The 11,826-nt window shown below is 49.5% G+C and overlaps 1 protein-coding gene across 1 annotated transcript in view; it reads right to left on the bottom strand.

Moving 5' to 3' along the window:
• The window catches only part of RPH3AL (rabphilin 3A like (without C2 domains)), a 59,847-nt gene extending 48,537 nt beyond the window's left edge, over positions 1–11,310 (bottom strand). Inside the window, exons 1-4 of the mRNA XM_056865138.1 lie at positions 11,299–11,310; positions 8,568–8,681; positions 6,835–6,978; positions 306–435 (exon numbers count right to left, since the gene is read on the bottom strand). Coding sequence (XP_056721116.1) covers positions 306–435; positions 6,835–6,978; positions 8,568–8,644 — 351 coding nt within the window. The 5' untranslated portion in view covers positions 8,645–8,681; positions 11,299–11,310. The remainder of the gene's footprint in view (positions 1–305; positions 436–6,834; positions 6,979–8,567; positions 8,682–11,298) is intronic.
• Positions 11,311–11,826: the final 516 nt, after the last annotated feature.

An 11,826-nucleotide genomic window follows, 5' to 3' on the forward strand; every position in this document is an offset into this window, starting at 1 on the left:
GCAATAAAACCATTCATTCATTCATTCACTAAACTGAAGGCTGGGCTTCAGTTTAGCATCCCCATAGTGTTTTTCAGGTTCGGGTTTATTTACCCAAAAAATACCAGGGGAAAATTGGTGCACACCCCTAGACCCCAGAACTCCTCTTGTGTGCTGCAAAATTTTAGCGGCTTCATCCACCCTCAAACCTTGAAATACACGCAGTCCTGGATAAACCATCTTCAGACCGACACGCCGAAACCTCAGCGCAGAACGTGATGACAAACGCAGCCAAAACAGCCAAGGGCACCAAATCGTGGACTCACCTTTTTGCAGTCCTGGCAGAAGACGGCCGTGCTCCCCAGCAAGCCGAGCGTCTCCCCGCAGAGCAGGCACTGAGAAAGTCCATTGCCCATCGTGTTCTTCCGCATGTTCTCCAGCCGTTCCACCAAACGCCTGCAAAGAGGAGCCTCAGTTGGGAGGAACCTTGGCCTAGATCCACCAGGGTCCCCACTGGACCTTTTTCGGACCACCGGCTAGGTTTGGGCACCGCTTTGGAGAACAGCAGCTCCACTGCCGCTCATCTTTCAGCTTTGCCCAGATTTGTAAACCTGGGATACGACAGGCATGCCCCAGAAGGAATTTCCAGGCTGACCACAAATGATCAGCCAACCCAACTGTTCGCCTCATGACTATGGGCCACAAAACCAAACCTGGGCCTAGGAGTGGAGCCAGTGGCTCATGGGACAACCGGCTTGGAAGAGGAAAAAGAGGATCAAAAAGAAGAAGAAGAGTTGGTTTTTAGATGCCAACTTTCTCTACCACTTAAGGCAAAATCAAACAGGCTTACAATCACCTTCCCTCCCCCTCCCCACAACAGACACCCTGTGAGGTAGGCGGGGCTGAGAGAGTGTGACTTTGTGCGTAGGAGTGGGGAAACAAATCCAGATCACCAGATTAGCCTCCGCCACTCATGTGGAGGAGTGGGGAATCAAACCCGGTTCTCCAGATCAGACTCCACCGCTCCAAACCACTGCTCTTAACCACTACACCAAGCAGCCTCCTTCCCCTCACCTCTTCTCACTGCCCAGCCAAGAAGCTGAATAGGTTTATGTCCCATTGCAAAATTGCCCCTCAACATAGTGCCTTAATTCCCATGCCACTGTGAGAAGACTGAAAGTAAATCAAAAGAGTTTCCGTCTAGACATTAGGAAGAATTTTCTAACAGTTACAGCAGTTCCTCAGTGGAACAGGCTGCCTCTGGAGGTGGTGAGCTCTCCTTCCCTGAATTAATGGCACATCAGCACGGGAAAGTTAAACACAGCCCAGGAGGAAGAAAAGTTCCCCGTGCGCTTTGCCCAAGGGCAAGCCAATCTTAGGCCATTTATGCAGGGTCAATTTTGATGCTCGCTTAAAGCTCTTTTTTAAAATGCGACTTTTAAAATGCTTATTCAAGGTCCCGAAGCAAAAGGAGAAATTACACACACACACACTCGCCTGCTCCTTTGTTCCTTCCATTAGCCAACTGCTGTTTGCATAGCTAACACACGGCTGTCATTTTGCATGGTTCCTTCAGGGGATTCTTTGGTGGGGGGGCGGAGCAAACACAAAAGGTTGCGTTAAAGGGGCTCTTAAGAAATGCGAAGTCAGTATGTGCTGGCTTCGCAGTCACTTCCTGAATGACGGTTCAGCGTGAAAAACTGAAAAAAAAATATGCGGGGGCACTTCAGCCTGGAACGCGCTGCTAATTACCAAGCATAAATGGCCTTAGCGAGCCTCCTCAGACTCCTTTGTCTGATTTCGTTCTACGAGCTTGGAAATTAAACGGCTTCTGAATCCCCCGGGCCAAGACAAATGCTTTGAAAGAACTGCTAATTAGACTAAATTGCCAGTCAGGGTGCAAGAAGACACCACCGTTATTCCTTTCTTGACTGCTGACATTGTGAGCTTTCCGGCTTCGCTCATTTACGTCGCTGGCTTTCCTCATGCGCTGGCCTCTTTGACGCCGATTTTATGCTATCGGCGCAAAAACTGGTCTCTCTTATAAAAGCAACAAGTGGTGGACCAGCAAGGACTTGTGGGGGGGTTTTTCCCTCTCATTTCCTCCTCCCCTACTATATCCTCCTCCCCTTCCCTGAAAGACCCCATCAGCCTGACAGACCCTTTTCCTGCCTCCTCACCATCCCACCCACCTTTCTCTGCCCCCCTTTCTTCAGCTTTCCCTCCCCCCAGCAGCCTCTCCCCAGGAAAACTATGGCCCTGTGGTGTGGCACAGCTGCACAATGGGGAACCCCCTAGGACCTGCGAGGGGCACCTCGGGGCCAAAACAGTTGGGACAGAGTCCGTGGGTGACGATGCCATCTTAAAACGATTTTAAAATGCTGTGATGGGCTGAGGTAGTCGCCTTCCCTCCCACATACCTTTCCAAGCACTGAAGCACCCCCTGCAGCTGTTTCGGCACTTGCAACGCTGCAGAGGGAGGGACAAGAAGAAGAAGAGTTGGTTTTTATATGCCGGTTTTCTCTACCTTTTAAGGAGAGTCAAACCAGCTTACAATCACCTTCCCTTCCCCTCCCCACAACAGACGCCTTATGAGGTAGATTAGGCTGAGAGAGCTCGAAGAGAACTGTGACTAGCCCAAAGTCACCCAGCCGGCTTCATGTGAAGGAGTGGGGAATCAAACCCAGTTCCCCAGATTAGAGTCCACCGCTCCGAGCCACTACACCATGACGGCTGCTGTGCCATGGGCCCAGCCAGGTTTGGCCCCTCACAGCATTTTTAAATCGGCAGTGGCATCTACAGGTCCAACCCAGGACACCATCACGACGAGTTTGGCTCTCAGTTTCTGCTGCACCTCATCTCCGCCCATGCTATTTCCTCTTTCCCTCATCCTGGCAGCCCCCGTACCCACCCTTTTCCTTGCTTCCCTCCTTCCCACCCACCTGCCCTCCATCTTCACCTATATTTTTTATTTACTACATTTATACCCCATCTTTCTCCACACTGTGAACCCAAAGCCGCTTACGTCCTTCTCCTCCATTCTATCCTCACAACAACCCTGGGAGGTAGGTTAGGCTGAAAGGTGTGACTGGCCCAGCTAGATTCCACGGCAGAGTGGGGATTCACACCTGGCTATCCCAGACCCTAGTCTGAAACTCTAACCACTATACCACATAAGCTTTTGTGGGGTGGCTGCTGTTGAACAGTAGTGCACAGCCAGTCTAGGTGAATCATTCAAGTTGGGTGGTAGCTGCCAGACCTGGCCCCAAGGCTTCAACTGGCAGTACTGTTGTGGTTGCCTAGCAGTGGCCACACAGGGAGTTTGTTTCTTAAAGTTACAGGTGCTGCTTCTATTATTTTGGGAGGGTTTTTTTCTTAATGATTTCAGATTTTTCTGCAAACAAGGGTCTTTTCTCAGGCTAGTAGAAATACCTGTCTTTTGGCCACGTTGGGAATTAGACATATTGATATTTCTACTGGGATTTTGTCACCATGATTGGGGTGCAAAGACCGCAGTTTCACTCTGAGTGGGGGGGGGAATGAGAGACACTTCCCCAATGGTCACTTGGAGGGCACAATACAGAGGGGGCCGCTCCCTTGCACTCTCAACCTAACTCCTAACCATCAGCCGATCAAGGGGAAACTAGCATCCCCTCCTGGGCCGGCACTCCTGCAGTGTTACCGGCCCAGGAGGGGATGGGTGTATCTTGGCTGTCGGCAACATAGTGGTTCTGAATACAACCTTGTCAGAAATTTTGATTTTCCATTGGAAACAGCGCCATCATGAAATTGGTTAGTATCCCTAAACAGAAGGCACCAGACCATGAGCAAGCGGGGGGAGGGGTGCCAATAAGCCAGCGTGGTGTAGTGGTCAAGAGCGGCGGACTCTAATCTGGAGAGTCAGGTTTGATTCCCCACACCTCCACAGGACTAGATTCAAAACTGATAAAAGGAAGTATTTCTTCACACAACGCATAGTTAAATTGCGGAACTCCCTGCCCCAGGATGTGGTGATGGCTGCCAACTTGGAAGGATTTAAGAGGGGAGTGGACATGTTCATGGAGGAGAGGGCTAGCCATGACTACTAGTCAAAAGGGACACTAGTCGTGATGCATACCTATTCCCTCCAAGATCGGAGGAGCATGCCTAATAGATTAGGTGCTGTGGAAGGCAGGCAGGACAATGCTGCTGCAGCTGTCTTGCTGGTGGGCTTCCTGGAGGCACCTGGTTGGCCACTGTGTGAACAGACAGCTGGACTTGATGGGCCTTGGTCTGATCAAGCAGGGCTTTTCTTATGTTCTTATGAACAGTGGACTCTAATCTGGTGAGCCAGATTTGATTCTCCACTCCTCCACATGAAGCCAGCTGGGTTACCTCGGGCCAGTCACAGTTCTCTCCAAACTCTCTCAGCCTCACCTACCTCACAAGGTGTCTGTTGTGGGGAGGGGAAGGGAAGGCAATTGTAAGCCAGTCTGAGATTCCTTAAAGGTAGAGAAAATCAGGGTGTAAAAACCAACTCTTCTTCTTTCAAGCTAATAACGCCAGATAATGAGGGGGAAAACCCTTTGGATGGAATCTAGAAAATGGTAAGCCAACTCATAACTCCAGGCAAACCATTTCCCGGAGAATTACAGAGAGATGAGGACGTTGACTGAGCAAGGACAGCTCACAGCACCAAGCTCCGCACGGCTTAAATATTATTCTGTTCACGGCTTTGAACCACTAAAACCTTGCTCAGTCCAGGTTGCACCAAATGGGCTGCAGCAATAAAGAAATCTCTCTTTTTAATGGCGTATTAAGGTGGCAATTGTCTTCATTAACTCACAAGGAGTCTCTGCGTGCCGGAGGAGAAAGCCGCCGTTATTCGCTATGACTGAGGCTTTATAATGCATGGCTACTATCGTGCTCCCAATAGCAGAATCCATCTTCCAGGGACGGATTCGTCACGATCAGAGCAGGGGGGGGGGTGTCACGCTTTCTGCTGCCCTGACTGGATATGCAATTTGTTTTCCTGCAGCAGGCACCCTCCGCTTCATCAGCAAGAAGATGCAAACCTTGTCACTCCCCTCCCCCACCAAACATGACGGTGGGGGGAAAGGGGAGGGGCAGAAAAGAAGGCCTCGGGTACAAGCCCCTGCATCTCTGGTGGAAAGGAGCTCAGGTGTCCGGAAAGACCTTGCTCCACCGGAGACCCTGAAGAGCAGGTATTAGTCAGAGGAGACTGGGAGTCAGTACACAATCATTTCACCCCACAGGGGAGGTCCCCACCTGGCCCATTTCCTCCACATCCTACTTGCTAAGACAGCAGACAGTCCAAGCTCTTCCTTCTGAAATGGGAGGAGCTAGGGTTGCCAGGTCCCTGCTGGCCACTGGCAGGGGATGGGGTTGCCAAATCCTGGCTGGGAAACTCCTGGAGATTTGGGGGTGGAGCCCGGGGAGGACAAGGAGCTCAGTGGGGCACAATGCCCAAGAGTCCACCCTCCAAAGCAGCTGTTTTCTCCAGGGGGATGAGCTGTAATTCCAGAGGATCGCAAGGTCCCACCTGGAGGCCGGCATCCCTAAATTCCGTACATGAGCACAAGGGCCACTGCCCCCCCCTCCGTGCCCCTTTGTGAAGAGGCAACAAAGACTTGAGAGAAGGTGGTAACGAACGGCCTGGGCACTCACACCAGCCCCTAGGGTTGCCATCCTCCAGGAGGGATCTGGAGATCTACCAACAACAAAAGGAGGAAAATACTTAACCCTAAAAACTCCAGAATTAAGTACCACTAAGGTCAAGAACGAACCTACATGAGGGCCAAAACTAAGTGCAAATAATCTTCTGTAATTATATATAATGAATTTATTACAGATAAAAATCAACCACTAAGTTTTGGCCCCCATGTAGGTTTGTTCTTGACCTTAGGGATCTGGAGATCTCCTGGAATTACAAGAGACTTCCAGAGTACAAAGATCAGTTTCCCTGGGGGGAAAACGGCTGCTTTGGAGGGTGGACTCTATGGTAGGGGTGTCGAACTCAATTGTTACAAGGGCCAGATATGACATAAATGCCACCTGGTCGGGCCGGGCCATGTCTCGCCAGCCAAGATTGAGAATGGGGGTGGTGGCTGCATCAGCTGGCTCCCGGGCCTGATAATGTCAGGCATAGGCCTGAGAATGGTATGCTGTGGTTACACCAGGTGCCGGCCAAGGCCGGCTCCCAGATTGTTTTGGCTTTCTCCAGTGGGAACTCTTCCAGAGCTCCTGACAACTCTAGGGAGGGAGGTTGCCATGGTACCCAGACTTATCTCCCGTTTGCCCATCTATTTATGCCATGTATGAACTTATGATATTTACTAGTATTCTCTTGACTCCTGGCTTCTGCTACCTGTAGATTTTCTAATAAATCAGCTTTCTTTGGACTGCCTGTCTGCTGAAGTCTGTTTATGGGATTATCACGGGACTAGAGCTCACAGATAAGAGCTCTCAAAGGGGCTGGCACCCCTGCTCTATGGCATTCTACCCCACTGAGGTCCCTCCCCTTCCCAAACCCCACCCTCACCAGGCTCCATCCCCAAAACATCCAGGAATTTTCCAACTTGGATTTGGAAACACATCCTCTTTGCGAGGAGGCAGCGATGAGGGGAGCGAGCCTCTTCACACTCAAGGAAGTGTCACTCAGTGAGAAGCGACCCCACAGGCTGCATCATCCTCAGCACGCTCTGCTCCTTCGCCCTCTCCCCCGGAGGCGGCTGTCAATTAATAAACCAGCTGTGGAATTTGCTCCCGCCAATCAGTCCTCCAGAGGGTCAGACAAACGGAAGGAGAAAGGACAGAAAGCCTTCTAGGGAGGACTCTATCTGCATGCCAGCATACCCAATTCTTTGCTGCTCAATCAGGTCCAGCCTCTCTGCCCGCCGGATGACCTCCAGGATAACTTCCATCTCCTGGGCACTGAGGGCCTGAGTCTTGCGCTGCCGGTCGGTTTGGAAGGTGTGCACGGACCAGCCGGTCTGAAGCCTGCAAGGAAAAGAAGGGAGAAGGGAGAGGACAGCTTTGAAGCCAGATGAACAACTGTTTGTTTTTTTAAAACCACTTGTGTTGTTTTGATGACCCACTCGCAAAGGTCTTTTATGCATAGGCACTTTGACTTATTTTCTCTGCTGGTCCAACTTGATTTTTCGTTGGGGTTATGCATGAGTTTTCTGCCTCTTAGAGATGACCTCGTGCCCAGCCCACGCAATGTCCAGGTTTTCCCAATCCTGTTGTAACACGATTATTCGATCTCCCCTGAGATCAGCCCCGGTCAAATCTTCCCCATTTCCATGCATAAGTGTAATCGTCCCCATTTCCATGCAAAGCACGGGAGAGGGGAGCTAGGTAGGTGATTTTTTTTCGCAGTAAGCACTACAGCCAGTTACAAAGCAGCGTTTTCAAGGAGCAGGGACGCAGATGCTTCCAGATTTCTGCTAGTGATTCTGCAGTACTCCAGAAACCCCAGGACTTGGTCCAGGGCAAACAACATGAATAGCGTTTTTAGGATTCGGAACAGAAAAGTGTGGGTCAAGAGAGCCTCGAACCCCAGGTAGAACTCCCATGCATAAAAGACCAAAGTAACACTGCGCTCCTGTCCTCCAACACAAAACACAGGAGTGTCAAATCAATTCACACTGAACAAATTTACATTTCATCTATCAGGTTTAGAATTTGTATAGTACTACTGAGCAACACCACGTGGTTCCCTGTCATTGTGCATATTATCCAATTCTCAAAATGTAGAAAGACTTTGGTGGGGGGGAGTAAAATGCAGAACTTTTGGATCAAGGGCAATTAGAACAACCTTGTGATTGAGTTTTTTAAAAAAAAACCTGGAGAAGGCACATTTAAACGCACCCCGATGCAACCTGCAAAACCATTCCCCCTGCCCATCCACCCACTCGGCAGGCTGAAGGGGGGCTGCTCTTAGGGTTGCCAACTGACAGGTAGTTTAGGAATTCAGTACAGGAGCGAACAAAGAAGTAGCAAGGTGCAAAATATTTAATAATGATGCTAACATACTAATCCAATCACACTTATGCATAAAGCTAACAAACAATAATAGTAACAGGTGAAACCTAAAACTAAACAGGAAAATTCCATACAGGAAAGTTCAAGGAAGTTTGTCTTGTAAAATCTCCAGTGGAGTATATAGATGGTTGTCACATTGTTATAAATATATTCTTATGTAGAAGAAGCAGAGTTGCCAACACGGATACGGCCGTTTCAAATTCTTCTATGTAGCTACACTTTTGTTAGCATCATTATTAAATATTTTGCACCTTGCTTCTTCTTTGTCCGCTCCTGTACTGAATTCCTAATCTATTTGATACCAGTAGTGTCTATTTTCCCTTCAACTCCCAGGTAGTAGCAGGAGATCTCCTGCTAATTCAACTGATCTCCAGCCGATAGAGATCAGATCACCTGGAGAAAAATGGCCGCTTTGGCAATTGAACTCTATGGCATTGAAGTCCCTCCCCTCCCCAAACCGCGCCCTCCTCTGGCTCCACCCCAAAAAACTCCCGCCGGTTGCGAAGAGGGACCTGGCAACCCTAGCTGCTCTAGACACTTACTTGGCCCTCAGAGCCAGCTGCCTGTCATTTGGACACACCCACTGGTCGTTTCCGTTGCCAAAAATCGTGTCAGCCATGGCGAGGGGCCTCAGAGGTGCAAGATCTGCATCAAGCCTGTGGAAAAAAGAAAAGGCATTAAATTTGCTTTGCCACCACCATCATGGCCCCCACCTTATGGAACGGCCTGCCTGATGAGGTCAGGAAGGCTCCCGCCCTCTTGGCTTTCTGCAAACTGTGCAAAACTGAATGATTCAGGGGGGCTTTTTGCAAAAGAAACAGGCCTGTACTGTAACAAAATGGTTCAGAAAGACGTTTTGGGAAAGGGACAGTAACTGCGGACCACACTACTGTGTCTAGTACACGCTCATTTTTGCTGTTGTATAATCCTATGACGTAATTTCTGCATCGTTTAACGTATCATGTCAATCGTTACACTTTGTTTCAAATTTTACTCAGATCTGTGCTTGCTATCTGCAATCTAGGGTTACCAACGCCAAGCTGGGAAATTCCTGCAGATTTTGGGGTGCAGACTGCAAAGAACAGGGTTTGAGGAGGAGGGGAGCCTCAGTGGGGTACAATGCCATAGAGTCCACCCTCCAAAGCAGCCATTTTCTCCAGGGGAACTGATCTCTATTGCCTGGAGATCAGACGTAATAACGGGAGTTCTCCAGGCCCCACTTAGAGGTTGGCAACTCTACTGCAATCCTAACCCTAGTACATTGCTTATTGGATGCCCCATTGTATTGATTGTATTGGCTTACACTGAGTATTCCACCGGGCGCCTCAGTGAGAAATGCAGACTATATAAAAATTAGATAAATATATAATATAAATATATATATAAATTAGATAAATACATAAATACACTGCTGCTCACAAAACAGCCACTCTGATGCCGCATGCCACAAAGGAAATTGCCTCTCCTCCCATCTCTTTGAAGTAGCAAGAGTTTGCGCAAGTCAGCAATGGCCCCAATTTGTATTCTCTCCCCCACACACACACAAAGTGAAGTTTATTTATTTGTGATTTCTAGTCCACCCTCCCCAGCCAGAACGGCTCAGGGCGGGTTACATCATTTAACATTTAAACCAACAATATTAAAACTTATAACAATAAAACCCAATTAAAATCAACCAAAGATGGCACAACAATCCCGTCATATTGGCCAAGCAAACAGGCAGGGATCGAGGAGGAAGAAGAAGAAGAAGAAGGAGAGTTGGTTTTTACATGCTGACTTTCTCTACCACTTAAGGAAAAATCAAACTGGCTTACAATCACCTTCCCTTCCCCTCCCCACAACAGGCACCCTGTGAGGTAGGTGAGGCTGAGAGAGCTCTAAGAGAGCTGTGACTAGCCCAAGGTCACCCAGCTGGCTTCATGTGGAGGAGTGGGGAAACAAATCCAGTTCACCAGATTAGCCTCCGCCGCTCACGTGGAGGAGTGGGGAATCAAACCCGGTTCTCCAGATCAGACTCCACCGCTCCAAACCACCGCTCTTAACCACTACACCATGCTGGCTCTAGGAGAAGGGGGAGAGTAAGGAGTCCAGCAGTTGTAATATCCGCGGCTGTCCTCAGCTGTAGGCCTGGTGGGAAAGCTCTGTCTTACAGGCCCTGCAGAACTCCTTAAGAGCCAGCGTGGTGTAGTGATTAAGAGGGGTGTTTTGGAGTGGTAGAGTCTGATCTGGAGAACCAGGTTTGATTCCCCACTCCTCCACATGAGCGGTGGAGGCTGATGTGGTGAACTGGATTTGTTTTCCCACTCCTACACACGAAGCCAGCTGGGTGATCTTGGGCTAGTCACACTTTCTCAGCCCCACCTACCTCACAGGGTCTGTTGTGGAAAGGGGAAGGGAAAGTGATTGTAAACCGGTTTGATTCTGCCTTAAGTGGTAGAGAAAGTGAGCATATAAAAACCAACTCTTCTTCTTCTTAAGGTCCCGCAGGGCCCTGGTGTTGTCAGACAAAGCATTCCACCAGGCCGGAGCCAAGGAATGCTCTGTCTGAGAGCCCTGGCTCTCCTCGAGGAGAGCCTCACACTCTTAGGACTGGGGACCACCAGTAAATTATTAGTAGATGATCTTAATGCTCATCTGGGGATATCCAGAGTTAAGACAAGAGATGAGAAATCCCCCCCAGTGAGCTTCACTGTTAACACAGAGCCTGGACTCTGAGCTTTTACACACCCAAACACAACCTTGGGTTGCCAACCTCCAGGTACCAGCTGGAGATCTGCTGTTACAACTGATCTCCAGCCGATAGAAATCCGTTCACCTGGAGAAAATGTCCACTTTGGCAATTGGACTCTCCCCCTGCGTTTCCCCGTGTTTTCAAATTTGAGACAAAACAGGTCTCTGAAAACACAGGCAAAACGTGGGGAAACGCAGGGAGAGGGGGAGCGAAGCGACCTCTGGAGGTCGGAAACGGCATGCATAATCCAAGCAAAGACCCAAATTCATCGGAGGGGTGATGGCGAGGGAACCAGCTTTGCATAAAAGACCAGAGTCTACCTCTGAGTACCAGCTGCTGGAGGCAAAACCCCATGGGAGAGGTCACCCATAGCCTACTTATGGGCTTTCTGGCAACATCTGGCTGGCCAGTATTGGAAACATGATACTGGGCAAGAGGGTCCTGACCCAGCAGGGCTCTAATGGGGGCCAACGCCCATTTATTCCAGCAGTTTTAACAAGAGACGGGCACCCGCGTGCAGCACCTGGAGCTGCAAAACTCACCCAGAAGGGACTCCGTGACCTGCCGGATGCCTCTCTGCAGCTGTTCACAGAAGCCGTCCTATTAAATATTTAAAGGCACATATATTCAATATTTGCATTTCCTGGCAGCGACATTTGCCAGCAAGTAAATATAGATTTGGAAGAGGCTGCCTGAGAAAAAGAAAAACCGCCTGGTAGTTCACCCTGCGCATGTCAAAAAGCCAGTTTTGCTGCCCTCTAAACACGAAAAACAGCCCGCGCCAGTTGCCATAAACATCTTTCCCCCACAGCCTCGGCCTCTCCTTTGGCAAGCTCTGCTTGCTATCTGCATTCTCACACGAGGCTTTGTAAGAGGGGGATAGGCAGCATGGCCTTGGTCCCTTCGCAGACAGGAAAAAATATATGGACAAACACAGTCTCCTGTCTGTCCAGTTCCCAGGCGGTATCCGGAGCACAAACACCCACTCTCTCTGACCCTGAAAAGCAAAACACACTTCCTACCCAATGCAAAAGACTCAGGAATTGCACACCGTCTCTTAAAAAAAAAAA

Source organism: Euleptes europaea, chromosome 19 (genome assembly GCF_029931775.1).
Source record: "Euleptes europaea isolate rEulEur1 chromosome 19, rEulEur1.hap1, whole genome shotgun sequence".
In the NCBI taxonomy this organism is placed as follows: Eukaryota; Metazoa; Chordata; class Lepidosauria; order Squamata; family Sphaerodactylidae; genus Euleptes; species Euleptes europaea.